Source organism: Pseudoliparis swirei, chromosome 5 (genome assembly GCF_029220125.1).
Source record: "Pseudoliparis swirei isolate HS2019 ecotype Mariana Trench chromosome 5, NWPU_hadal_v1, whole genome shotgun sequence".
Classification (NCBI taxonomy): domain Eukaryota; kingdom Metazoa; phylum Chordata; class Actinopteri; order Perciformes; family Liparidae; genus Pseudoliparis; species Pseudoliparis swirei.
The window spans coordinates 24,643,266-24,670,972 of NC_079392.1; the positions used below are offsets into that span (position 1 = coordinate 24,643,266).

The window sequence follows — 27,707 nt, forward strand, 5'->3', positions numbered from 1 at the left end:
TGCTTTATTTAAAGAAACCGTATACAGTCCTCTACTGGTTGTTTTTCTTGATGGAAGTGAACCATGTCTTTGTGCTTCAGTGTCAAGTGAATATTCCTTCAGATGAATTCCCCCTCCTTCTGTGTTGGGAAACTTTGCTGCCCAGGTGTTTGTTTAACGTCCACAGCCCTAGAGGTGCAAGGTGTTAATCACTCAGACCGTGTTTGCAGAGCAGCTTTCAAACTGGTTGTTGAAGTTCAAAGCCACTGACGGCTGGAAATGAGGCGGAGCGAATGTGGAGCACGAAGAGAGCAGAAACGACAACAATAAATACAATTTAAGACCAATAAACGCTGGACGGTATAATAAAAAAGAGTAATAAAATAGATTATAAAGCTGTGATAACAGTAATATTAGCAAAATACTATGAAATTAAAGCTTAATTAATTAAATAGAATAAAATAAATGATTATAGACAATGAGATTTACATTTAAACTACTCCATTTATTTAAATTAAATTCTACTTTGGGGTTTTTCAAGTGTTTTATCCCTTTATGAGCTTTTTTATTATTAATATGTAACCTGTAATATTATCCTTGATGTTCCCATTGAGATGTTTTTTAATTTCAAATTATCCAAAATGTGAGAAGAACATAAGACACCTACATTTAATCTAAATAATAATGGTATTTTATTTGTTTAGCATGCATAAACATACTTACTTAAAATTAAAGAATCGAAATAGAATCATTTATAGCCCTAAAGTAATAATGCAAATAATATTTATCTTTAAATATCATGCTTCAGATGTACTTCTATTAGGGCACAAAATGTTTATTTTACACATGTGTAAGCGTACAGCTGATCATATCTAAATGTTTTATTATTTAATTTTCCATGTATTAATTCCACTAAAGTGAAGACAGTCGAAGGGATGATTTTAATATATTTTATTAAAAAAACACAGCTGAATTCTAAAATGAACAAAATTAAAATCCTCCCAAAAAGGAGTCTTAAAAGTCTTAAAAATTCAAAGTATAAAAACACAAATAACCGACAAACATGTCACATGAAATTCTTTTTATTCACATTAAACTGGCGTCAACCAATGAATCAGCAGTGAGATTCAGAATTGGGACAGCTCGTGTTAAAAATAGTCCTTAATCCTGTTGTGTGTATATAATCTCATTTAAAATGACACTCTCACACTCACAAGAGTGAACACACTCCAATAATCCTCATTCATTATGTTCAATCCATCCTATATATTTATGAACATCTATCTCTCCAGTTTTCTTTCCTTTTTATATATTTTTAGGGGGGGGGGTAATTTGACGTCTGGAGCAGGTGCACGCGGAGGCGGAAGGATACCAATGAAAAGCTGCACAGGGTCACATGTTGGGAACACGCACGTGTGTGAAGGATGAACTGATGACTGTGCCTCTGAACAAAGCCGCGGTTGTTTGTGCGCGTGTTGCTTTGCGTCTGGACGCAGTTACGTCACCTTTTAACTAAAGTTACACTTCTGAGACGCAGTTTCACTGTAATGTGATTTAAACGCGACATAATCCTCCAGAAAAGGCCACAAGTTGTTTTCTTCTTTTTTTTAAAACAAGTCTGTATTTTAATCACCCGCGTGTCCCTCCGCCGCCTCCTCCTCCTACGCTGATTGGAAAGTGAACGCACGCGCGCAAAGCGGATGCCGGGAGCGCACGCAGCGTTTGCGGCGAGCGGTGTGCGTCAGTGAGCCTGCGCGGCTCGATGTGCGACGGCAGCAGCAGCAGCGACAGTGACAGGAGGAAGACGACGTCGACGGACGGCTTGTTCGCGTGGAGGCTGCACGTCGGACCCAATGGCACCGAGCACCCGCTGAGCGCGAGCGGCGGCGGCGGGAGGGCGCACAAGTGGCGAGTCGCCGGGTGGGTCGGGGGTCTGCGCGTGAAACTCAAAGAAGTCGGCATGGACGGCAAAGGCACGCTGAAGATGTTCGTCCGGAAGAAGCGCGAGCTCATAAAGACGAACTCCATCTCGAAGAAGAGCCGAGCAGGAAGCCCCGCGAGCGCGCTGTCCGTGAGTACATCACTTCTGGTTTATCGGGTTCTCGCGCGCACTGCTGCTCAGTGTGTGTGTGTGTGTGTGTGTGTGTGTGTGCGTTATGACCTTCAGCTGGAAGGGGGACCGGTTGCTCAGAGGGCTCCGGACAAGGAAGGAATAGATGTCACTATAAAGTTACAGATACGTTAGTGTGCGCGAGCTGACTGTGTGTGCGCGTGCACGTGTGTGCAATAGCTGACTGTGTGGAAACCACTTTAAGCCGAGTTCAGATGCGACTGCTCACACCGACTCATCCGCCTCCTCACAAGAGGCACGCTCTATTGTGGCGGCGTGGTCAGTTTTGTAATGATAAATTAATACAAATTTTAATTTAAAAAAAGTGTGCTTCAGTTAGAATGGGGACGAAGCTGTGACGGGGGGGGGGGTCAGGGGGGTGAAGGAGCATGCTGAAACGGGTAGGCAAAAGCAGCTTGAACACTAATTCCTCCAGTCAGAGGGTCAAGAAGGCCAAAGACAGGGTGGACATACTGCCCACCAAGCACAACGTATGGCTTAAGCAGGTATGTTCCAGTGTGTGTGTGTGTGTGTCTGTGTGTTTAACTTTGCCAAAGAAGCCCTTGTCAGGCCCTCAGCTGTACCTGTTTACATCTATTATTAGTGGCACTAAAAAAGGCAAAATAAGATCATTTCTCTGGAAAGAATCTTTTTTTTAAATGTTATTATTCCGAGTCTATAAATGTCATTTCTGTACTCGGCTCTTTTTTTGCCACACCCGGCAGCAGCTTGGAGTCAGGAAGTGTTGCACAACGCAGCGCAGGATCTTGTGAAAGTCTCCGCCTGCGTGTTTACCAACAACAAGCGTTTGCGAGCGCCCTCACGCCGCCACGGCGATGGCGCTGGAGATCACGTGACCTTTCTTTTGTTTGTGTCCTCAGCTGTCCAGCCTGCAGGAGCAACCTCGGAGGGATGCGGGCGACGCCGGCCTGTCCTCTTCGTCTTGGTCGTCCTCTTCCTCTTCGACTCTCACGCCGACGTCCGCCGGGCCGCAGGACCCGTCCCTGTGCTGCCCGAGCACGGCGAGCACCCAGCACGGCAAGCTGGCGGCGGCGATGCACGGCGTGGGCTGCCCGTCGCCCGTGAGCACCCTGAGGAGGCCGACGGCGCTCAGCCGGCACGCCAGCGCCGCAGGTCTGGTTCTGAGCATCCGCACATATTCATATATATATTCTTATTTATATATATATATCACTTTCTACAATCTTGTAATTTAACAACAAATTAATTCAATTTATATTAAATTCACTTCAGAATGAATGAAAAGTTTGAGTGAAAACGTAGATTTTTAAGAAAATATTAAGCCCTGATTTTTTTTTTTAAGCCCTGATATGTTGATTGTTTTATTTCAACACATTTGGTCTCCAAAATATCAACAAAGAAAAAGATGTGAAAAGTCACAACGGTGATGAACGGAGACGATCCGCCGCATATTTAAAGAAGATTTTGGAGTTGTATGAGGTCATCTGCGCCCGTTCTTTATGTTGGAAGCCGGTTAGCTTAGCTTAGCATAAAGACTTGAAATGGTGGGAAACCGCTAGCCTGGCTCTTCCTCCAACTATAGCTAAATCTGCCAACGAGCACCTTTTTTCTGAAGCTCACTAACATGCATCTCCAGTGTGATCTGGTGAGATGTGGAGGTGTCGGTCCCTCTGTATGTATCCGTGTGTTTCACCCAAACTGTTTTGGTGTTTTTTGCCTAAATAAATTGTGCTCTGACCCCCTCCCAGGTTTCCCGCTCCAGTCGTGGGTGTTCACCAAAGGCCCGGGCAAAGGGGCCGTGACCCCGACGACCCCGTCCGACGGCCCGGAGAGCACGGCCATCGAGGTGGAGGACATCCCCGCCCTGCTGAGGGACGTGGCGCGCTTCGCCGAGGCCGTGGAGAAGCTGAAGGACGTCGTGTTGGCCGAAGGTCGGTGGGCTAATTATTATTTTTTTAAGGGGAGGCGGAAGATTTGTCTTCATGCACTGGGCAAGAAAACACGTTTTACTGATTTTAAACGTGCGTGCGTTCAATCGTGAATATGTGCTTTTACATATTTAGCCAGGATTAAACATCATGAGATACAACCCCGATCACTGAGATATATATATATATATTTAAATTTAAATAAAAAAATAAAAAATTTCATTTAATATATAGTTTCTTTATAAATAATTTCCATTTAATATATTATATATATTAAATAAATTCCATTTAATATATTATATATTTATTTATTTATATATAAATTCCATTTAATATATATATATATTTTATATATATATTAATTCCATTTAATATATTATATATATTTTATGTATATATTAGGGCTGTGAAAAGATTAAAAATTTTAATCGGGTTAATCACAGGTTTTTATCGATTAATCACATATTACCGATATTCTCGGTATTTTTTGTGAGAACATAGAGATTTATGACAAAAGACGGATATATACATTTATACATTCTTCTATACAATGGTGCTGCAACCCAGCAGTTATTTAGCAGTTTTCTTCCATATGGAACATTAATACATCTTCATCTTAAACAGAATGTTTAACCCTCCTGTTACCTTTCGGGTCAATTTGACCCCATTCAATATTTAATGTCGGTGTTCTTTGGGGTCAATTTGACCCCAGGCTGTTTTTCACTGTGTCAAACATATAAGAAATATCAACTTTTTTATTTATTTAAAGGGCTATTTAGGTAGTCAACAAACAAACATAAAGTATCTCACACTTAAACTTGGGAAGCAATATTAATTCTAATAATTTTCTGGAGGTTTTAATTGCTGGGGTCAAATTGACCGAGGGTAAAATATGTTAGTAAAGGTAACAGGAGGGTTAAACAGAACATTTTTCTCTTGTTTGTCAACCATTAACTCCACCATGATACAATCTAAAGGCCTCTAGTCTTCCTCTAGCAGCTGCTGAGGCAAACTGACTGTGTGGGTTTTCTTCATGAACTGGGCCGTGATGAAAGGGACGGCGGGGACACCGCTGCAAAGCTGAAACCTCACCGGCCCGGACACGGACAGATTGACAAGTGACTTTTTTGCTCGGTCGATGCGCGCGCACGGAGCTCTGTGGCGCGAGACGGAGATCGATAAGTGTTAACGCAACGCGAAGAGACAGAAATGACATGCTGCTGTGGAGATACGATCAACAACAGACGTTTAGTTTAATAAACAAAGACGTGCTATAGAGAACATGTCAGGGGGCGGGCCAATCTTTTTAATGTCATGCGATCTACCAACACTACGCCGCGATCGACTGGCAGGTCGCGATCGACGTGTTGAGACCCTGATCTACAGGAAGTAAAAGTCGTAACAAGGTTTCCGGAGGTGAACCTGTGGAAGGATCATTACCGATGAACAGACCGTCTGCATGAGAGCGGACAGAGTTCAGATTGAAGTGGTGTATTGGAAGCTCATTTTGCAAGTGACTTTTTTTTCGTCCCGACGACCAACAACAGACTGATTGGAAGCTCATTCTGCGCATGCGTTAAATGCGTTAAAAAAAAATAACTCGTTAAACCTGAAATTGAATTAACTGAGTTAACGCGTTATTTTTCACAGCACTAGTATATATATATATATATATTATGTGAAAAACATCCAAAATACACATTTTAGATGTTTGATTCCTTCATCTTAGTCCATCGAGGTTATAGTCGTGGTTTAATTTCCGGCAGACTTGGCACAGGAAGTGCATCGCCGGTTTACGGGTTAGTGCTTCCTACTCGGGGCAACGGTCTTATTTTTCTGTATTTTTAGTGTTGTGTACATTTCAGAATCCGTTTGCAGACGGAACAAAGCTCTGGCCTCTCCTCTGCTTCCCCTTTCTGCGTTTCGAGCTTCAGTTCGTTTTGATTTGCACAAAGTCGACGCGAGGTGTCCACAAACGGGCAATCTTGCATTAGTCGTCTTCTCGGAAGAGGAGGGAGAACGAGTGAGGAAGAGTAGAGACGGCACGTTGCTGTGAGCCCGCCCTCTCCAAGCGAAGCTCTGCGTTTCCACCGCGCTCTCGTCTCCGGCAGGAAGCCGGCTTCTCGTTCGCCGCATGCAGCCTCGCACGCCGACTTCAAAATGGCGCCAAGCATGTCAACCTTTTCCTCCCTGGAGTTCAGGGTCGAAACAAACTGAAAGTAATCTGTGGGGGGGGGGGGGGGTTCTGTGGTTCAGATGAAACAGACGTTATCTGGCCTGTTCCGGCTGGTTCTCCACCCAGGGAGCGCTTTCTAAACAGGAAGCCGTGATGGATGGCCTCCGACAGACGGGGCCTCGTCCACGCTTCCTCCTCCGATATGGTGGCTGCGGCGTGACGCCTCTTCTTCGCCTCTTCTTCGCCTCCTCTTCGCCCTTTTTCAATCGGCAGCTCGATCAGAGCTCTGGCCTCCTGGGTCTCCCCCCCATCCAAAGCACCGTAACATCAAAGCCACCGAGACGAAAGAGACTTCTTCTGTAAATCTGGCGCGCCGCAGAAAGCCGATGTCGCCATAATTAGTTCGTAATCTTTGCACAACAATAGAGATGACCACGCCCCCTCCGGCGCGGCGTTCGGGTCACCGTGTTCCTGTCGTCTCCGCTGCGCCTCAGACGGAGGAGCGGCGGCCCGCCGGCCTCCTCGCTGAGCCAGCGGCCGCCGTTCTAAAAAGAAATTTAAAAAGAAATTTAAAAAGAAAGAGAGAGGTCGCGGAGGAGCGCGAGGTAGTAACGTCAGACGGTACAAAGTTCATAGTGTGTTTGTTGGGAGGAAATGAGGATGCAAGGCTGCGTCAGCAGGGACATCAAAGCGGAGCGGCGTGGCCCGTCTGTGGCTCTGGGCCCGTTGGCCCGTTGTCACCCAGACGGTCCGTCTCCGTCCGCCTCGCTGACCTGGAGGAACACGTCGACGTTCGTTTTGCTTTCTTGCGGCGCGTTTCGGAAGAGCCGATGAATTAAAAGTCCGCGTGGTCACCGCGCCGGTCGCCTCTCAGCCTGAAGACAGGAAGTGAGGGAACGCCGCCCGATGGGCTCTGTCCAAAGGTCACGAGATGCGTCGCATCGGACCCTCACAGACGCTTTAAATGGATATTTTTTGTTTAATTCACACACAAAAAAAAGGGTGTTCCTCCCAAAATATCTGTGTCATCTCCCCTCTCTCTCTCCACTAAAAGATGAGTTTGTTTTATTTTAAAGTGTAAAAGAAGAAGTTAAAATCGAGTTGTGGTCTTTTCCAGCCTGTTTAGATGACTGTTGTTGCTCCTCTCCTCCTCCTCCAGGTAAAAAGGAGAGTCAGCGGCCTGTGGCCCACGAGTGCCTGGGGGAGGTCCTCCGGGTGCTGCGTCAGGTCATCAGCACCTACCCTCTGCTCAACACCGTGGAGATCCTCACCGCCGCCGGCAAGCTCATATCCAAGGTCAAAGGTCAGTCGGGGGAATCCTCACCACCATCAGCCTCCTTTGGCGTGATGACGCAAACTTCAGTCTACAGGCGACCTTTCCTTCGTCGCGTTGATGCTTTTCAAATCTGACTTTGATAGCCGAGTGAATTCCGATTTTTATTTAACTGTTGGAAAGACACATTATTTCATTTTTTACGTTTTACTTCTTCCCTCCGGCGCTCGTTTCTATGCATGTTAGTGCCCTTCATTTCTTTCACTGTAACTATGATTAATTAGTATTTTATTTTCCCTGCACATACAGTGGATTGTCAAAGTTGTGTGAAGAGAGATTCTGCAATAAAGTTTTTAAAAAAGGGAAGCCATGAAATGAAATTTCAGGAAAAGAAAAATTCGATTAAAAGTTCAACAGCAATATTTACGCGTGTGTTCGAGATGACGTTGTTCGTGCTTGCCGGTCATACAGTTTGGTGTGTGTGAGTTAATTTGGTCAGCAGTGGATCTCGACCCACAACTGGCCGGTTTTGATTTCTCAGGTTTCCACTACGAGTCGTGCAACGAGGCGGATAAGAACGACTTCGAGAAGGCGATTGAAACCATCGCCGTTGCTTTTAGCAGCAAGTGAGTATCTGAGGCGCTTCACAGGGGTCTGACTTTATAAAGTGTGTGTGTGTGTGTGTGTGTGTGCGCTGCAGTGTGTGTGATTGCGTACAAAAGTCTGTTGTTGGGAATTTGGAGACGAGGTGCAGCGATGGTGACACATTTGCATGAGGCTGAAAACAGGAAGTGGTTCTTTTTTTCTTTTTCTAACGTATGACACAAAACCCCAAACTCTGAATTTGAGTTGACTGCCTGGCAGCGCCGAGACGCCGACACGATGTTCTTGAGGAATCGAGAACAAAAGCATTATTAAAACGTGGCAACTAAGAAACCATCAAATCAGCGGATTTTAAATTGTTATTTATTTATTATTATTATTATAAATAAAAGTAAACTCCAGTTCTTTCTGAATTTAAAATTGTATTTGTATGTTTTCAGTCTTTACAACAACAAACTATCTTGAATAAATAAAGGTAACCCCGGGGTGCCAGGCGGTGTCTCTCAGGCTTCAGCCGTCTGTCGGAGCTTCAGGAGGAAGTGAGCTGGCAGACGGTTGAGATCTGCCTGACGTCCGTTTCCTCTTTCTCTCCGCCGCTCTTCCTCTCCTCGAACAGACCGAGATGGAGACGCCACCGTCCAGTTTACACCGTTTAATCAAACAGGATTCTTCTGGAGTGGAAGCGGAATCTGTGTTTTTATTTATTTCTACACCAAACTACCACATCTTCTTCTGTATTTGTGATTTCTTACTCTGCAAATTCTGAAATAGAAATAGTTCTTCGACCTGGAGAATGAACTTTGGAGAGTAAAGATCATCCCACTGTTTAAAGTATTTGATCACTTCCTGACTCCAGTAGCTGTGGAGACTTCATGGACTCCTTCCTCTTTTTAATTGTTTTATTTTCTTCTTTCTAATCTGCCATTTTCTCCGTGACCTCCTGACTCCGTGTTATCTTCCCGTGTGTGGTGTTGCGTAACCTGAAGGCGTCCGTGTTGTGCTCCTCCCCAGTGTGTCTGAGCTGCTGATGGGGGAGGTGGACAGCAGCACGCTGCTCTCCCTGCTGCCCACCGAGAAGAGCAGGGTGAGTTTCACACGGAGGTGGAGAAATCCACACTGAAATAATATTATTAAAATCCATTCGAGGTCAATGTGAAAGTTTACACATAAAATACACATTTTCTTTAAAAACTCCTGAAATAGTGAGTTAGAAATACACTTTTTTTTGTTGTGTTGTCAGCATTTCTTTACTGTCGCGTCACCCCCTCTCCCCCAAAGAAATGTTATGCGGCCAACTGGAAGTCGCATCATTTGAGTCTCCTGAAGTCTTCCAACACCCAAACTGCTAAACTATATATGTATGCAGTATGTACTAAAATTAGAAAGAGAAACTATGATTTTGAAAGGCAGAAATTTATTTATTCTGTAATTTATTATATATATATAAATAAATAAATAAAATGACGGTAATGACTCCTCTCCGCTGTGCAGTCGATGGAGAACCTGTACGCTACCACAGGACAGGGAGCAGACGGCCAGTTCAGGAGCGACCTGCAGGACATGGGTAGGCCATCAGCTGCTGACACACACACACACACACACACACGCGCTAGGTGTGACACTACTCAGCTTCGTCCCTCCAGACACTCCCCCTTTGTTTATAAATAAATATAATATTTTCTTTTGTAGAAACTCTACTTAACTTTTCTAAATCTAAGAAAACTGTTTAAAATGTTGATTTGAAAATGACGTTTTTAACCAAAGTGACTTAAACACAGCGATGGCTATTAAATAAAATAGTCTGCACCAAAATAAGACTTGGGACGTCTAAGATCAGAACTACCGAGTCGAAATCGTTATCGGCTCCTCGTTCCTGATCTGCGTGTGAGAATGTGTGTGTGTTGTCGCGCAGGCCGAACCGAGGAAGTGGACGTGATCCTCCAGAACAGCGAGGGCGGCGTGGACTCCGCCCTCCTCTACGCCAAGACCATCTCCAAGTACATGAAGGACCTGATGAGCTACGTGGAGAAGCGGACGTCGCTGGGTCGGTTTATTACCACACTTATTCAAATTTAAAAAATGTTGACCCTCATCCTGTGTTTGTTTTTTTTAAACCAGATTACTTTCTAAATGTGGATTAAAAACAGGATTACGGATAATTTACGATGCAATAAGTGTTTTTTCTTTATTGAAATTCTTTTATTTTTAATGTTTAAAGTTAATATGTTTTTATTTGGTGAAACTTGTAAAATAAATTCAGAATCCCAACCGGATTATACTTTGAATTAATAAATACAATATAAAACACGATAAATGTATTGCATCTTGCGCAATCTATTTGTGCATAATGTGATTACCATAACACACACTTTAATTTTCCTGACGAGATGAAATAATAATTGTGAAAAGATTTTAATCAAACGGTGATTTAAGACAATAGCTGCTGCAGGGATGACTTATTTCATTGACCTCGACAATAAACCTTTTGTATTCGTGCAGAAAATAAACGTTCAACTTCAGCAAGATAATCTTCACAATTCTCCAGATTTTTTTGGCATGCGTCCCTTCAGAATTCCTCGCAGCGTCTCGTGAGCCGCTCGATCAAACCGTTGCTCACAGTGCCGCCTCTTTGCTTCCATGTGACCAGAGGCGGAGTTCTCCAAAGGAATCCAGAGGCTGTACCAGTCCTGCAAACACAGCATCACACACGTAAACCTGCATTTAATATCTCTCACTGGACAATCTGATTATTGAACGTTAACGACTAAAATGAACTTAAAGCGAAACTTCATTTCATCTCTTATCGTCTCCCCCCCCCCCCCTCTCCCTCCCTGTGTTGCCTCCCTCCAGCCCCAGATGCCCCTCTTCTCCATCTACTCTCTGGCTCTGGAGCAGGACCAGGAGCAGAGTGTGGGGCTGCAGCAGGCCAGCACCACGCTGCACACCCAGACCTTCATCCAGGTACACTTGGTGTGTGTGTGTGTGTGTGTGTGTGTGTCCCCTGCACGCTCACGCTCTCCATCCTCACCGTGTCGGTCGCTGCAGCCGCTGATGCAACGCAAACAGGAGCACGAGAAGAGACGGAAGGAGATCAAGGACCACTGGATCCGAGCCAAGAGGAAACTGGTGACGGCGTCGTACTTTGTTTATGGGCGGCGGCCGCGAGGCGGCGAGGAAACTAAAGGGGCCCGCGATGACCTTCCTTTCAGATGGAGTGTGAGGTGAACCTGCGGAAAGCCAAGCAGGTCTACACGGTCCGCTGCGAGGAGCACGAGAAGGCCAAGGCGGCCGCCTGCCGGGCCGAGGAGGAAGGGGGCGGAGCTACAGCCAAGTCCGTGGAGAAGAAGAAGCGGCTGGAGGAAGAGGCTCGCAACAAGGTGCTCGTCAATGACTTTAGAGCCAGGTGTCCGTTTTCCCCCAGCGGCGTCGTGTTTTAAAGTGTTTTAACGTGGCTTTAAAACGTTAAACCGGCGCGCAGGCCGACGAGGCGGAGGCCACCTACCGGACGTGCATCGCGGACGCCACCACCCAGCAGCTGGAGCTGGAGCACACGAAGGTCACGGTGCTGAGGCAGCTGCAGGACGTCATCAAGCAGAGCGACCAGACGCTGCGCTCGGTGAGCACACACACACACACACACACACACACACCTTCTTGCCTTGGTTCTCAACGTGCCTGCATTGCTCTATGATGCTCGAGTTGGGGTTAAAGCCACGCCTCCTCCTCCAGGCCACCATCTCGTACTACCAGCTCATGCACATGCAGACGGTGGCCCTGCCGGTCCACTACCAGACGCTGTGTGAGAGCAGCAAGCTGTACGACCCGGGCCAGCAGTACGCGGCCCACGTGAGGGACCTGCAGCTGCCGGAGCAGCCGGCGGCGCTCTACGCCTTCGAGAGCTACTCCCCCTCCAGCGCCTCGGCCCAGTAAGCGACGCCGTGCAGCGCGATGCGTTTAAGACGACGGGAAAAATCCAATGCGAGTCGGTTAAAGTGAATATTTAGAATATTTTCATCGCTTCACTTTGCCGTCGAACGGTCAACAAAACATGTGGTATTCATCTTCTCATTAAAAAACACACATTAGCTTTCTTTAGATGTCCACGTTTGTCCTCTCGTGTCGCTCCGCAGCCACAGAACGAGGAACGACAGTTTCACGGCGGAGCACACGGCCCCCCCGACGGACGCGGCGTCCAGAGAGGCCGAGGCGCACCGCAAGAGTAAGGCCGAGGCCGGGTTCACGATCTCGAGAGCAAACGACGTTTACGAGCGGTTTTTATTCCAACGTGTCGTCCCCCTCGCCGTCCGCAGGGCAGAGCCACAAGTCGTGGGGCTCGACGGTGAGCGACGACAGCGTGGGAGGATACGGGGGCCCCGAGTCCCCGAGCGCCAGCGCGAGTGAGAACCCGGAACGCCTCGATGGTCAGGGGCCCAGAAGGGACGGTTAGTTTCTCCCTGGTCACGCCAGGCGGCGTCTCAACTGTGTGTTTCCTCTAGGCGACGTCCGGAAGGTCGCTCGCACGTCGTCCACCGGAACCGTGTCGTCCAATGAGGACGCAGAGGAGAAGGACGGGAACGTGGCGTCGTTTGAAGCTCCAAGTAAGATGGGCAGATGTGGACGACTCGAGGAGGGTCGTCTTCGTTGCTGGCTCTGAGTGTTCTGTAAGTTTTGGGTCTCGTTGTGTGTGTGTGTGTGTCTTCAGACCTGAACGGCATGGACCCCGACGTGGTGGTGTCCACCAGACCTTTCCGGAACGTCGGCCTGTCCAAAGCGGCGCAGACCCACCGGCTCCGGAAGCTGCGGACGCCCTCCAAGTGCCGCGAGTGCGACAGCTACGTTTACTTCCAGGGGGCCGAGTGCGAGGAGGTGAGTCTTCCTCCCCCCCCCCCTTTTGTTGTTGTTGTTGGATTCGTTTTGGGATTCGAACGCACGGCTCTCTGGAATCAGACTCTCCTCCGCCCCCCCCCCCCACAGTGTTTCCTGGCGTGCCACAAGCGCTGCCTGGAGACTCTGGCCATCCAGTGCGGCCACAAGAAGCTGCAGGGCCGCCTGCAGCTGTTCGGCCGAGACTTCTCCCAGGTTGCCGCCGGCGACGGCGTTCCCTTCATCGTCACCAAGTGCATCTCCGAGTTGGAGAGACGGGCGCTCAAGATGAAGGTGAGCGGGAATCTATTTTTTTTTTTTTTAGGACTGAGCATTATTTTGCCATGTGTCTATTAACTGCCCCCCCCCCCCCGGCAGGGCATCTACCGGGTGAACGGCGTGAAGACGCGGGTGGAGAAGCTGTGCCAGGCCTTTGAGAACGGGAAGGAGCTGGTGGAGCTGTCCCAGTGCTCCCCACACGACATCAGCAACGTCCTCAAGCTCTACCTCCGACAGGTGAGGGCGCAGGAGGAGGAGCCTCTTCTTTGTCTTGGTTTTCTCCTCTCTCTTTTTTTTCTCATCTCCTTCCTTTCTGTCTTTTTCTCCTCCCTCTCTCTTCTTCTTCTTTTTCTCCTCCCTCTTCTTGTTTTTTCTTCTCCCCCTCTCCTTGTTTTTTTCTCCTCTCCTAATTTTTCTTCTTGTTGTTTCTCCTCCCTCTTGCTTCTTTTTATCTCCTACTTCTTCTTGTTTTTCTCATCTCCTCCCTCTCTCTCCTCTTTTTTCCTCTCATCTCCTCCCTCTCTCTTCTCATCTCCTCCCTCTCCTTCTTCTTTTTATCTCCTTGTTTTTCTCATCTCTCTTCTCCTTCTTGTTTTTTCTCCTCCCTCTCTTCTTCGTCTTGTTTTTTTATCTCTTCCCTCTCTTCTTTGTCTTCTTCATCCCTCCCTCCAGCTGCCAGAGCCCATCATGCTGTTCCGCCTGTACAACCGTCTGATGGGTTTGGCGAAGGAGAGCCTCCAGGGCGACGCCGAGACACCGGAGGAGGTGGAGTCGAGCGGCGTCATCAACCTGGCGGCGGCCAAGGGGCCCGAGATGGTGGACCTGGGCCCCGACACGGGCCCGGGGGTCCTGGTCCTGGTGGACAAGCTGAAGGAGCTTCTGAAGGAGTTGCCGAGGGCGAACATCGCGACGCTGAGCTACATCATCCGCCACCTCCGGAGGTCGGGAAGGGAAGAAACGCAGGAAGAAGAAACTCCCTCCTCTTTTATTTATTCTCCGTCCTTCCTCTCTCAGGATTGCCGAGCTGGAGGAAGACAACAAGATGAGTCCCAGTAACTTGGGCATCGTGTTCGGTCCGTCCCTGATGCGTCCCCGTCCCACCGGGGCCACGATCTCGCTGTCCTCCCTGGTCGATTACCCCCACCAGGCCCGCATCGTGGAGTCCCTCATCGTCTTCTACTCGTCCATCTTCCAGTCCAAACCCGCTGCGTCCCACATAACCAGCCGCTCTGGTTCCACCTCCACTCAGCAGGTACAGCTCTCCTGAAAGATGAGATATTAATGTTTTCAACTTCACTGAATTCAAAGTTATTCAAACGACGTCAGTCCTGATCATTAATTTATTCATTCTCAGAATTCTTAACACTTTAAGTGTTTCCTGACATAATGCCACGTGGGAAATTCTTAATAATTAATGTTTAATGCTATGTTTTTATTAAAAAAATGTCAGTCTGGGATATTACAATGATTAGCAACAACATAGTTTTTTTATGCATTTTTATATTTTGTGGTATATCGGATAAAATCCCTTTTTGTTACTTTTTAAGCATGAAATATTCTCTTCCTGCGATAAAAACAATTTATATTTTTATCTTCACAGATTTAATTAAGTCCTGATTAGTTTGTTTAATATGGACGTCACAGCAAAGATCAGATGCACTGTTTGCAACGAAACACTAATTAACACCTTTTAGTTTTATTTATTTTTATCGAATAGAAATCAAATGGTGGAAAGAAAAGACATTCAGAATATATTTAATTTTCAGGATTTTAACAAATCAATTATTTGTTAAAATGTATGCCTTTTAGTTTAATGGACACTGAAATACACCGCTGAGCCTTTTGGGGTGTTGTGGGCCTTATGATATTTACATTTTATGTTATTTACATGTTCCTATGGAGCCATGACGCCAAAAACATTGCAATACAGCTTTCCCCTTCCGATTTACATATTTGTAAAACACTCCTGTCAGCCAAAGATAACCGTCTCTTCGTTGCCCCCTGCTGGTTCAGGAAAGTATTGCAGATGACAAGACTGAGAGCTCAGCTGATGCAGAGGAGGACGTAGGCAGCGAGGAGCCAAGTAAACCAGAATCTGACAAGATGGAGGAGGGATGTGGTAGGTTTTTATTCTTTAAATTACATTTCTTGTAATTCTTAGGTTATATGATACTGAAAAAAATAACCACCAGCAATAACAGGCTGCCATATTTACACTGAGCTGACGTGATTGAGTCTGGTGTTCCTGCATAGTATGTCTTTCTTTCAAGTAGACGTCATCCAAATGTATCTCTTCTAAAAAATATATGTATTTATTTATTTGTTTAAAAAGTCCCCCTGTGTAACCTCTGGGCTTCTCTCTCCCTTCAGGAAGCTCCTTTGGGTCGCTGGGGTCCAGCGAGCAGCTCTCCGACTCGGAGCAGGACGAGAGCGGCCACCAGGCGGCGCTCTCCCGCAGCCCGGCGACGACGCAGGAGAGCGAGGCGAGAGTGGAAGACGACCAGCTGAGCTGCAGGGACAGCCTGGACCTGTCCAGCCGGTCCGCGGACCAGACCGACCCGGAACCGGACCGAGGTGGAGCAGAGCTCCCCGCGCTGCCGGACAGCGGCCCGCCAGACGAGGAGGTGGCGGCGGCGGCAGAGCGGGAACTGAGCGCCTCTCTGACCGAGCTCAACGTCAACAACAACAACAACAACCCGTTCTCCCCCGTATTGACCCTGTCGGGGTTTCCACTGCCACGTCGGTGCAGAAAGAAATTCCCGCTGACCAGAAACAAGGACAATGAGCCCGAGTTTGTCTGACGCCGCCATCAGAATCATTGTTCGTGTGAAGTTTGTGAAACGGGATTATCGATCTGGTTTTTATTTATTAAAATCCAGCAACACCTGCATCTGATGCGGCTGCCGCGTCATGTACATCAAGATTTAATATTTGATGCATCATCAGCCGTATTGCGCCGCTTCCTGCCGCTTCGAGAGGTTTCGACTCGATTGATTAAAGCCATGCTGCTGCTGCAGAGATGAGTTTCAAACATGTTTTACTAGTTGCTCCTGCGAGCTCGAGAAGTTACATTTCAATGAGCAGAATTTCAAAGCAAATTTGAAATGCTGCCGGTTATATTTTAGCACTAAAATAATTTTAAAAATAAATGTTGCAGTCTCTTATCAATGTTGCCTCTAATGCTATTGTTATGGATGTTTGTTCTATAATAAACGTTTAATTTTAAAGTGGTTTAAGTTGTGTTATTCAATCTTATTTTGATTGTTTTGTTACAGTTCAAATGAGGATGTTGAACTAAACGTGAGCAGGAACTGAGAAACCCAAATGAGAGTAGTCACTGCCACTGGAGTTTGTGGTTGACTTCCTGGTACTGGGAGGGCACTGACTACTGGGAGTCAGGAGCGGTTTACTGCAGTGGGTGGAGGGTTTTCGCTGTTGAGGCACAACAAGCAGCTCTCGAAGCTTCGGTCTGCAGCAGCTACAACATGGCCTTTCAGAGGAAGGTAGGCTTCTAAAACCCTCAACATGGACTTCTGGCCTGCTTTACTGGGCTAGAGTTTAGTATTTTGGGGGATCTAATGTCGTCATAGATTTTTAAGTCTAAAATTGCCTCAACTCCAACACGCGTAGCAGAAAGTTTCAGTTTATTTCAATCTCCCTTTAAATCCTCTTATACCTTCAAGTGAAACATAGTTTTTAATATGTATTCATAAATTGTAAGTGAAATTTGTTTGTAACCAAATCATCCAGAGAAAAGACACTGAATATTTTATTTTACAAAATCAGTAATTACAAATAAAAACAAGAATTTGAACGAGTGAAAAGCAGAAGGATAATCCTGGAGGAATGATGTAACATCGTCGGCTTCACTGGTGCTCCAAAAAACGGAAACAATCTGGAAAATAAAAAAAACACCGTAATGAAAAACGGCAACACTCCACACATGATGGCTGAAAAGAAAAGTGGGCCTGTATGTCTGTTTGACATCTGTTACTTGTTATATGTGTTGAAATGTTTGGGCGGGGCAACTTTTGTGGTGACCCGGTAAACCCGGACAGCCCCAACTTCAACTAACAAACTACACTTTGTGGGATCTTTAAATGTTAAAAGGAAAATGTTCCACCTTTCTGTGGATGTCCAGTCGGTGCTGGTGGTCAATGTGCGTCCTATATTTGAATCTGCTTCATATCGCAGGCTGAATATTATCAGCGTGTCTCGGCCTTTCATGCCAAACTGCTAATGTATGCATAACCCACTGACCTGTCACTGCACCAGTCTGTACGTGATGTACCTGCCGGCTGTTTCACTGGGTCGGATGATCTTTACCACCTGGAAAAGTAGATACAAAATAGTTTGACGGGGAACACAAGTTGCATGTATTTTATTTGCATTCTTTTTCTTCTTACCTGTCCTCTTTTCAAGCCAAAGTAACGAGCCACGGGGTCTCCAGCCTGGATCCTCGGCAACTGACTTTCCTTTAATTTACTGAGGTAAAAAGGTTACGGGAGGATAACAGATGCATATTTTTAGACACTAAATACAGCTCGATGGTGGTCTTCAGGTAAATCAGCTGCTATTTTATACTTTATTACAAATGGTTAGTACTCCAAAGATGACCAAGTGCATGTCTTGCATTCCTAAACATTGTTGCTCGAATGAGCGCACTTGCTTGTAAGGATACTATCTTGCCAGAAGTTCAGCAACTTCCTCTTTCGTCATGACGATGTGCTCTGGAACGAGCTGAAAGACAAAGCAATGCGTCGCAAACTGAAACGTGATTCTCACTCCGTCAATGGGATCCGAGTGCGGCGCGTTGGTTACCTCGTGCTCCGTGATGTTGATGAGCAGCTCCTGTTGTAGAAACTGTTCCAATATGTATTTGGGTGCCATGTCAACGAGAGACTGAAAGGAGACGCGTCATTACGTGAGAGACGCGAGAGAAAGAAAGCTAAACGACGACAAGAGGTGCTCCGAAATGTCACGTTATAAGATGGAGGCGTTTACCTGTTTGGCTGACGGTGTCATGCCCATCTGAACAACAATGATGGCTCGTGTGATGTTCTCCTCCTGCATCCTCTGGCAGTACATCTTGATCGTCTTGATTCCCACCTTGGGTTCCTCTGAAAAGTGACGAAAAATCAGATGTATTAATAGCACACCACCGCATGTACAGGTATAAACATACATGTAAGGCTCAAATACAGGACTGTCTCAGAAAATTAGAATATTGTGATGAAGTTCTTTATTTTCTGTAATGCAATTAAAAAAACAAAAATGTCATGCATTCTGGATTCATTACAAATCAACTGAAATATTGCAAGCCTTTTATTCTGATTTATTGCTGATTATGGCTTACAGCTTTAGAAAACTCAAATATCCTATCTCTAAATATTAGAATATCATGAAAAAGTATACTAGTAGGGTATTAAACAAATCACTTGAATTGTCTAATTAACTCGAAACACCTGCAAGGGTTTCCTGAGCCTTGACAAACACTCAGCTGTTATAAATCTTTTTTTTTACTTGGTCTGAGGAAATATTAAAATTTTATGAGATAGGATTTTAGAGTTTTCTTAAGCTGTAAGCCATAATCAGCAATATTAAAAGAATAAAAGGCTTGCAATATTTCAGTTGATTTGTAATGAATCCAGAATGCATGACATTTTTGTTTTTTTAATTGCATTACAGAAAATAAAGAACTTTATCACAATATTCTAATTTTCTGAGACAGTCCTGTAGATTATGCAATGGCCTCACTTGTGTTCCCAGGAAAAAAAATATATTTTTTGGTTTAATAAAATGATAGAATATAAAGTATGAACCCACCAGGGAAGAAAACAAACATCTGGTCGGTGGGGTCGTCGTTGTGAGCCACCAGCACAGTGAGGTCTGTGCGTCTGGGCCGACCCTCGCTGGGCTTGTCTCCAAACTGACTCTTGAACTCATCCAGCGTCTGGTCCAACTCGTCCTGGGTCACCAGGTAGCCTCTGTCGTGGCACAGCTGAGGGTGTAAAGGTGAGACCGTTGAGAGTTCAGAATACAATATCATGTTTCAACGTCAAGCTGGAACGGACTCCAAGATCCTCACGACCGGTATGTAAACCACCTCGAATAGCAAAAGGAAGGCAATGCAGAGGTTTCCATGATGTCCTGCCTGTAACCCACTTTCAAATGTCTTTGTTTCTTTTGTGAAAATATTTAAATGGGGTGATATTTCACAGCTCGTGACACACCTAGACCACATTGGACCAGGTCCACATAAACATACAGTAGAACTAGAGCTGTTAACGATACACTCCTTTATCCCGGAGAAGGCAGAGACCCTTTAGGATTCGCGAAACCATAATTCTGCTTGTGAAAATGCAAAAAGGGCAGCATTCTGTTCATGTCTATTCCGAGCATGTTAACGATCGTGCTTCTTGAAACGCTTATGCTGCAAAGCAAGAGGCACTGACGACAAACTGCTGACACAATTAACAGCGAGAATAAAACAGTTTGTTAATCCACATCTCATAAACTACTTTATACTGGCGGCAGAATCAACAAAACCCCTGATTCTCAACATTGCTTTGGCTAAGCTAACGTACATGCTAGGCTTAGCCGGCTAAACAAAACCAACATTAAGAAATAAGGTACCTGCATGATGGTTTTACGAATCTTCCACAGCCGGTATGTTTCCTCTTCGTCATCCATATCGTCTCAAACGTCCAACTTGCGCTATATGTTGTCTTAAAGTAAATTTGTTGTTGTTGTTAACTTTTCCAGCTTCGTTCCCGCGACGCACGTTTCAGTTGATCGGCGCAAGCTGATGACGACAACGCTCGTCGTCCGTGGGTGGAGCTTTGACGATTAACTACGTTTAAAAAAAAAAAAATAACAAGTATTATTATTATCTGTACGATATTAATAGTAATATTAGAACAATTGTGATAATTCTATTCTATTTTTATTTTTTTTAACGGTTGTTTTCTGACAGTTCGTCCGCCTGTTTCCGCCGCAGTTTCATAATAAACACGTCACTTCTGGTGCAGCTACTGGATTAAATGTGGCCTCTCTGGTAGACACAATGAAGCCGTTATATGCTATTTTGTCTTTCGGGGCTTTGGCGAGCAGTGGAATCCTACTGACGACGGTACTGTACTTTGTTTTATCCCCAACGGTAAAGTAAACCTAACCTATCCGGTGCGGTGCGGGGGTCTCCTGAGATTTTCGAGTTTGCGTTACGGCGAAATTACCAACCGATGCTTTTCCTTTTTAAAGTCTGCATATGATCGATAGTGAATGTTATTTAAAGTACTAATAATTCGGGGTAACTTTCTTGTCTTGGCCTAATTGAGGGTGTTGGAGTGCAAAAGAAAAAGAAAAATTAAAAGGTCGCACCATGTATAAACTTGGATTGTAACATCGGATGTTCCTGCAGCAGCAGCTGATAGCAGCTGATATCAGCTGATAACAGTTGATCGGCTTATCAGTCTGAGAAATGCATCCACATGTCCGGTCAACACAACTGGTCGTCGTCTGTTACAGCTAATGTATTTATATAAGCAATGGAAATTGAAATAGAGTGTGGAAAAGTTGTAAATAAAAATACTAGTGGATTGAATGTATTTAAAGTTTTCCTTCCTTGAAAATTTGTAATTATTTTTCATCTTTATTCCATGTTCTCAATTGACAATATATGTCTTAAATATAAAGTACTTTCCCTCTCAAAACATTGATTATTATTATTATTATTAAATACAATAGTGGATTACATTTATTATATATATTTCCTTCCTTGAAAACTAGTAATTATTTTTTATCTTAATTCCATGTTCTCAATTGACAATATGTTGTCTTAATTATGAAGTACTTTCCCTCTCAAAACATTTATTATTATTATATTATTATAATATTTAATTTGACATTTTCATTCATGTATTTTGGCTACTTTGTTGTTTATTATCGAATAACTCATGATCTTTTTGAACAAAGCAGACCTATTGTAACCATGAAGCATGATTCCCACGTAGACTTCCCAGAGAATTGTGTAATAACCAGTGTATTGCCCAACAACTGAATCTGTTGTTCAATGCTTCATCTGCTGATTCTACTGGTCTTACAATGATCTATTCATCCTAATTGGTTGAAACACCAATTACTTTGTTTTCACAGTTTATGATTATTTGGTAGAATGAACTCGGGTTTTCAGCCTTTGGGGTGAGATTTAGGAGGTTATGTGCTCTCATTCGCTGACGCTACTTTTCTTCTTCTTTTTTTACATTCCCATATTAAGCTCATTACATGGTGAGTTTCATGTATTACCTCAGACGGTTGCTCTTTGCCCCCGGCCTCATGAGGCTCACCCCCGCACGGCCTATTTTTTTAACCCTTGTGTTGCCTTAGGGTCATTTTGACCCGAATCAATATTACACCCTCCCCCCGCTTTCGGATTAATTTGACCCCATTCAATGTTTAATGTCGGTGTTCTTTCGGTAGTCAACAAACAAACATAAAGTGCCTCACACTTAAACTTGGAAAACAATATTAATTCTAATAATTTTCTGGAGATTTTAATTGCTGACGTCAAATTGAACCCAAAGGGTAAAATATGTTAGTAAATATAAAGGTAACAGGAGGGTGAAACATTGAATCGGGTCAAAATAACCCAAAGGCGGGGGGAGGGTGTAATATTGATTGGGGTCAAAATGACCCTAAGGCAACACAAGGGTTAAACCTTTTATTTATTTATTTTAAAGCCTCCACGCAACTCTTCACGAGGTTGTGATAATGGGGCGGACTGTGGACCGCGGTGCGTGTCTGATGTGGATCGATCATCCACTCCGTTAATGATCAACCCCGTTCACTTTTTACTCGAGGACTCTGGGTCGTGTGATCCCTCAGAGTTAGTAGTGGGTCGGTGGTCTGACCGGTAACTGGGAGCTTGAGAGGTTTACACATTTGATTGCGTTCTGCCTTCGGAGAACCTTCCTAAGGCCAGACATGCACCTCATAGGGTCCACTGTCCTGTTCTCGGTCCTGCTGCAGGCCATGGTAAGAGCAACGAGAGAGGTTGTGTGGCAGTTATGGATCTCACGCTTGGACCAAGTCAGATTTTTTAAAACTCGATTGATCGTTGAATTGTGTTCTTTATATATGTATGTTTTCATTTATTTTAATGTATTTATCTTTGGTTTGATATTTGTATTCATTATTAAAAGAGTTGTACGTGCGGGACTTTAAAGATGCATACCCAGGGGAAATATTTATAACTGCTAGAATATATAAATGTCTTGTTATCTATTATTCATCACGCTGGATAAAAGTGCATTTTGAGATTAAGCTCTATTCACTGAAGTTGTTTTCCTTCCTTGCAGTCTGCCTCGACAGAGACTACGGCCACGTCTATTTATGACTTTTCAGCGACAGATATTGACGGCAACTTGGTTTCCCTCGAGAAATACAGGTAAATCAATCTTTTGATATTTGTGTTCCGATTTAAATGTAATTTTAAATGTTGCTTCATTGGCATAAAAGTTTTTTAAAAGCATAAAAACAGAAGTACACGATAATATAAATATTAACACAACATTGTTTCATAATAATATATATATATGTATCACAGTTACATAATCCCATTGTCACTAATACATAATATGTGTGTGTGTGTGTGTACTTTCAGGGGGGAGGTGGTCATCATCACCAACGTTGCCTCTAAATGAGGCAAAACCCCAATAAACTACTCTCAGTTTGCGGCGATGCACGCCACGTACGCTGAGAGAGGTTTACGCATCCTCGGCTTCCCTTCCAACCAGTTTGGGAACCAGGTAAACGACACATTTTATTCAAGCTATATATCTTAACCCTCCTGTCGCCTTCGGGTCAATTTGACCCGATTCAATGTTTAATGTCGGTGTTCTTTCGGGAGTCAACAAACAAACATAAAGTACCTCACACTTAAACTTGGAAAACAATATTAATTCTAATAATTTTCTGGAGATTTTAATAGCTGGGGTCATATTGACCTCAAGGGTAAAATATGTTAGTAAATATAAAGGTAACAGGAGGGTTAAACATTGAATCGGGTCATATTGACCCGAAGGCAACACAAGGGTTAATAAGTAACAACACATGTAAGCAAATGGAAAGTAGTGAGGGGTATACGAGACGCCTGTCAATAACTATAATTATGTAATAAAAGTTTGGAATGTTTAGCCGAAAAAAATACAATAGTGGATTAAATGTATTTAATTTATTTCCTTTCCTTGAAAACTAGTAATTATTTTTATCTTTATTCCATGTCCTCAATTGACAAAAAAAAGAATATATATAAAAGTTTCCCCTCTTGAAACATGTATAATGAATATTATGATTATTATATTTAATTTTTCATTTTCATTTATGTATTGTTTTGGCTACTTCATTGTTTATTTTAAATAAAGTAAGAACACATGTAAGCAAATGGAAAGTAGTGAGCACATACGACTGGATTAACAGGATTTGGATTATGTTGCACGCTTTGTGTTTGAGGTTGTAAACGGATGTTTTTTTCTGGCGTTGAACTCTAAATGGTGTCGATCATTTCTATTCTTTCTCTCAACTTGCTTTTACTTTGAAGGAGCCCGGCAATGAAACCCAGATCAAACTATTTGCCCTCTCCTACAACGCTCATTTCGACATGTTCAGTAAGATCGATGTGAACGGGGACACCGCTCACCCGCTGTGGAAGTGGCTGAAGGAGCAGCCCAACGGGAGAGGCTTCATGGGGAAGTGAGTGGAGCCCACCCGACGGGTTTATTGCTCCTACGATGACGTGGCGCTGCTTCATCTGTTATCATTTGTTATTTCCTAACGTGTGATTTTCTTTTCTTTTCTGCAGTAGCATCAAGTGGAATTTCACCAAGGTAAATATTTGTTTTAATGGGTTATTTATTATGAATGGAGACTTTAACGTTGATAGTGTATCTCTTATCTCGTGCTTTACTACTATGTGGGGACAGAATAGTTCTTGGAAGAAGCCTGTAAATGCTTCTAAAAAGGGTTTAATTATAAAAAAGTAAATAAAATGTGTGTGATTGATATTTAAATGTCACGTTCACTGTGTTTTGGTGTTCTCTTTTTTCTTGTTTCTCTTCAGTTTCTGATCAACAGAGAGGGTCAGGTGGTGAAGAGATACGGACCACTGGACGATCCCAGTGTATGTACTTTGCCACTGATAGATCGTGTGCTTTTAATCTTGACTCCTATATCTTTTTTTTTTAACGGTGTAATTATTATTCACCTCCGGAGACATTTTTAAAGCTCTTTTGTGTTTTTCTCCAGATCTTTTCTGTGTGAAACTGTCCAGATAAAACATTGTGCACATGATGAATGAGGAATGAATAAATAAAGGGGAGATTTGTGAATTCACTGGTTCTTATTCGAGATCAGAATCAGATTTATTGGCCATGTATATGTGCATATACATGGAGTTGGACTCGTTTTTTACTTGCACTCTCGTCATGCATACATGGAATTAATTATTCTGACAAATAACCGGATAAATTTTAAAAAGAAAAAAGAATACCAACAAAAATTTATAAAAACAGTGACAGTGAATGTGGATGTTAGTGTGGAAGAAAGTGGTGATAGTGCAAGTATAGTGAATAATTAAATAATACACTTTTTTTTTAAAGCAGATTTTGTGTGTTACTGTAACTGTTCATATATGTGTGTTGTTGTGTTGTGTGTTAAAACACTTTCATTAGGACACTTGATGTCATCTTCTCATCTTGTTCTCCTTCCAGGTGGTGGAGAAGGATCTTCCCCGGTACTTGTAAACGCCTCCTTGGACGGCCGATGCCTCACTCGCTGATCTTTCTCTCCCTTTCGCTCCTTCCTCTTCCTCTCTGAGAACCAGTGGACACATAGTTTTGTTTCCAGCCCAGAACCAGTGACGGTTTGTTCATAAACCCGCGCGGCGGGCCGAGCAGACCTGATGAAAATGGCGTGCAAACCTTCCTGGGAGGATTACCGAGCTCGAATCCATTTGGTTCTCCGGAGAGAAAGAGAAAGGATCCCTAAATGGATCGTGACCTCTTCTAGTAGATTAACGTGCGGCACTGCTTTCAGAATAAAATGCACTAAGATTTTGCTCAAATTATATTTGTGTCCGCGTTGTTTGTCTGCCAGGGAAACGAGTTATATCATATTGTATTGTGTTGGTGTTGCTTGTGGGATAGATGTGTTTGGTTGTTCACAAAGACCTTTCATTCCTTTTAATGGAAATGGTGGGGAAAAAAGAAGAATAATCAATTTCTGTCATAGAGGACAAATTCAAGTGTGTCAGAGAACCGCTCACGAGTGAAATGAAACTGTGAGATTTGTTCTTCAGGGCAGAAAAATTAAGAATGTCACAATTTAATCTTTACGGATATTGAACTCGTAGCACAGCCACTCAAGATGAGAAGCAGAGCATTGATCTCATCACAGGAGAGGGCAAAGTCAAAAGATTACACATTCCTCTTCTATGTATTTACCTGATGAAGTACTGGACACTAACCTTTTCAGGTCTACCAAGAATAATTCAAAGTAAACAAAACGACAGATGCCTGTCAATAACTTATCATAACTGTGATAAAAGCATGGATGGTTTAACTGGGGGAAAAAAAGTATACAAATCTGACTACAACAAGTTTTATGTAGATTCGTGTACTCATTAATCCGGTATTGGGAATTACTTCATTGGTCATGGGCTATAAAAGCAGTACAGTCAACAACCAATGATAATAGTGTTCTTTGCACTTGAATAAACACTTCTTGGTTTTGAGCCAAATATTCATGAATTCTGTCAATAATATGCATCTAATGTAAGATAAGTTAGACATTCACATACAATACCACATCAATAATATGCAGAGGTCAACGGGTCAGAGCCAGGAGGGGAAGAGAGCGGGACGAGAGGAGGTCGTGATACTTTGTGTTCAAACTGAGTCAGAGTTGATGGATGTTGAATATTTTATTTTTTAAGATATCTGCCATCCCAGAGAGTTGTTTCTGCTGCTGCTGTTTACATTCCTAATGATGCAAACAAAAAGCACTACAATGTACTTCTGTGTTGAGTTACAAATGAGTTGCAACTGAAATTCATTGTGCATCCTTTTGTGTTGTTGCACAAGGATAATAAAGTAAATCCTAATGTTATCTAATGTCACGTGTGACTGTCACGTGACCACTCAGCCTCTCTCCCCACCGGTTCAACTTGACCTCTGCGTGTGACTCGGAGCATCCAAAGAGGGGGGAACTGCAGTTCCCTCGGCCTCCTGCAGAGGGAGTCACATCCCGCTTGCACGGGTGGGGCGGGAGGAAAGGGGGGGGGGGAATGGTGTTTGACACACGCACACACACACACACACACACACAAACGCACACACACTCAGGCAGCAGCAGCAGCAGCAAGTGCGGTGCAGTCGACCTGAGGAGCGGACGCTGCTCCGCCGCCGCCTCGAGGACACGCCGCCCGGACGAGGGGAGCGTCGCGGATAACGACCACACATTCCTCCGTCTCACGTTAGTTGATGCAAACCGTCCACTCCTCCTTTTCCTCCTTTTCCTCTCGCCGGGGGGTCACGACGCCGCGTGTGTATCTTTTTTTTTTTCATTGGAGGGCTTTGGCTGTATATTTTTTTTAATTATTATTTTATTTTTTGACATTTCTTCCGCAACCCCTCTACCGGGAAGCTGAATGGAAGCGGCGGCCGAGGGAGCGGTCGGGATGTCGGAGGCCGGGGACGGGAGCCCGCTATCCGGGGCCGCAGCATCCGATGATGATGGGGACACGGTCGTCGGAGTTAGCTACGGGATGGACGCCGCAGACATGGGTATATTTTTTACACTCAACCCTTTTCCAAATAAAACCCCTAACCGTCTTTTAATGTGCGTTTCATAACCCGATTGACAACCGTTTCCATCGAAAGCCCCGACTCATCTTCGCTAGCAAGGACTCGGCGGGGCTAACGTCAAGCTAGCAGCTAGCCGAGTGAATTAATGTGGTCGAGCAGGTATAAAGTTTGATTTAAACGTTTTATTTGCCGTTACCGTGTGACGGTTTGACGTCGGTGTGGAAGTGCAGTCATGTCTGGTGAGCGACACGTCAAACCAGGGCTCGGTAACGGCAATATCACAGAATAGAGTCGCTTATAGATGTGACTTGTATGTGTAATTAATTAACTTTACGTGAGGAATGGAGCCAGGGGTGTAGCGAGGAATTTAATGGCCTCCTTTTTCCAGGGAAGCAAACGTCTCTTTGCCACCCCCCCCCCCACCCCCCTTCCGCTCATTTCCAGTCGTGTGGGCACCTTGAATTATCATCTGTCACACACACAGGATGGAGAGAAACACCAGTGTCACCCATTATGTGGTCTGAAGAAACCATTAAAGCCTCAATTCTCAATTTTGGTTTACCATGCGCCACCATCTTGGCGTTTTACTGGAGCCTTTTAAAGTGCTCAATTCCCTCGAGAAGGATGGCCGAGGTGGGCAGACCACAGACCGCCG

The 27,707-nt window shown here is 44.3% G+C and overlaps 4 protein-coding genes across 13 annotated transcripts in view; 3 read left to right on the plus strand and 1 right to left on the minus strand.

Moving 5' to 3' along the window:
- The first annotated feature begins 1,437 nt into the window (after nt 1-1,437).
- Nucleotides 1,438-16,420, plus strand: arhgap45b (Rho GTPase activating protein 45b). Of its 4 annotated transcripts, none has more exons than XM_056414898.1 (24): nt 1,438-2,050; nt 2,971-3,223; nt 3,820-4,002; nt 7,335-7,478; nt 7,990-8,074; nt 9,063-9,135; nt 9,543-9,615; nt 9,964-10,095; nt 10,699-10,760; nt 10,902-11,012; nt 11,097-11,177; nt 11,261-11,428; nt 11,530-11,667; nt 11,781-11,977; nt 12,182-12,270; nt 12,362-12,472; nt 12,548-12,649; nt 12,754-12,917; nt 13,026-13,208; nt 13,293-13,430; nt 13,866-14,134; nt 14,208-14,445; nt 15,207-15,312; nt 15,564-16,420. In XM_056414898.1, exons 1-24 carry the CDS (start codon nt 1,742-1,744, stop codon nt 15,992-15,994), a joined length of 3,840 nt encoding a protein of 1,279 aa, XP_056270873.1. In that variant the 5' UTR covers nt 1,438-1,741; the 3' UTR covers nt 15,995-16,420. The 4 variants fall into 4 exon arrangements, with proteins under 4 accessions (XP_056270873.1, XP_056270874.1, XP_056270875.1 ...); XM_056414899.1 differs by having other exon boundaries at nt 12,362-12,448; XM_056414900.1 differs by lacking the exon at nt 1,438-2,050 and adding an exon at nt 2,479-2,595.
- Nucleotides 16,421-16,949: 529 nt separating this feature from the next.
- Nucleotides 16,950-20,017, minus strand: polr2eb (RNA polymerase II, I and III subunit E, b). The gene is made up of 8 exons (XM_056413885.1): nt 19,830-20,017; nt 19,020-19,194; nt 18,198-18,313; nt 18,015-18,095; nt 17,875-17,933; nt 17,600-17,678; nt 17,454-17,522; nt 16,950-17,088 (listed from the first exon to the last, which is right to left on the minus strand). The coding sequence occupies exons 1-7, from the start codon at nt 19,884-19,886 to the stop codon at nt 17,457-17,459; spliced, it is 633 nt and encodes a 210-aa protein (XP_056269860.1). The 5' UTR covers nt 19,887-20,017; the 3' UTR covers nt 16,950-17,088; nt 17,454-17,456.
- Nucleotides 20,018-20,217: 200 nt separating this feature from the next.
- On the plus strand, nt 20,218-25,314 carry gpx4a (glutathione peroxidase 4a). 3 transcript variants are annotated; one of them, XM_056413887.1, is made up of 7 exons: nt 20,218-20,325; nt 22,550-22,638; nt 22,855-22,999; nt 23,791-23,942; nt 24,052-24,076; nt 24,310-24,369; nt 24,959-25,314. In XM_056413887.1, the coding sequence occupies exons 1-7, from the start codon at nt 20,260-20,262 to the stop codon at nt 24,989-24,991; spliced, it is 570 nt and encodes a 189-aa protein (XP_056269862.1). In that variant the 5' UTR covers nt 20,218-20,259; the 3' UTR covers nt 24,992-25,314. The 3 variants fall into 3 exon arrangements, with proteins under 3 accessions (XP_056269862.1, XP_056269861.1, XP_056269863.1); XM_056413886.1 differs by having other exon boundaries at nt 20,245-20,352; XM_056413888.1 differs by lacking the exon at nt 20,218-20,325 and adding an exon at nt 22,101-22,226.
- A 1,301-nt stretch (nt 25,315-26,615) lies between these two features.
- Nucleotides 26,616-27,707, plus strand: part of pip5k1ca (phosphatidylinositol-4-phosphate 5-kinase, type I, gamma a) — a 45,762-nt gene continuing 44,670 nt past the window's right edge. For 4 of the 5 annotated variants that reach the window (XM_056413880.1, XM_056413884.1, XM_056413882.1 and 1 more), the window contains exon 1: nt 26,616-27,031. In XM_056413880.1, coding sequence (XP_056269855.1) covers nt 26,896-27,031 — 136 coding nt within the window. In that variant the 5' untranslated portion in view covers nt 26,616-26,895. The remainder of the gene's footprint in view (nt 27,032-27,707) is intronic. The other variant, XM_056413881.1, reaches the window with a different exon arrangement.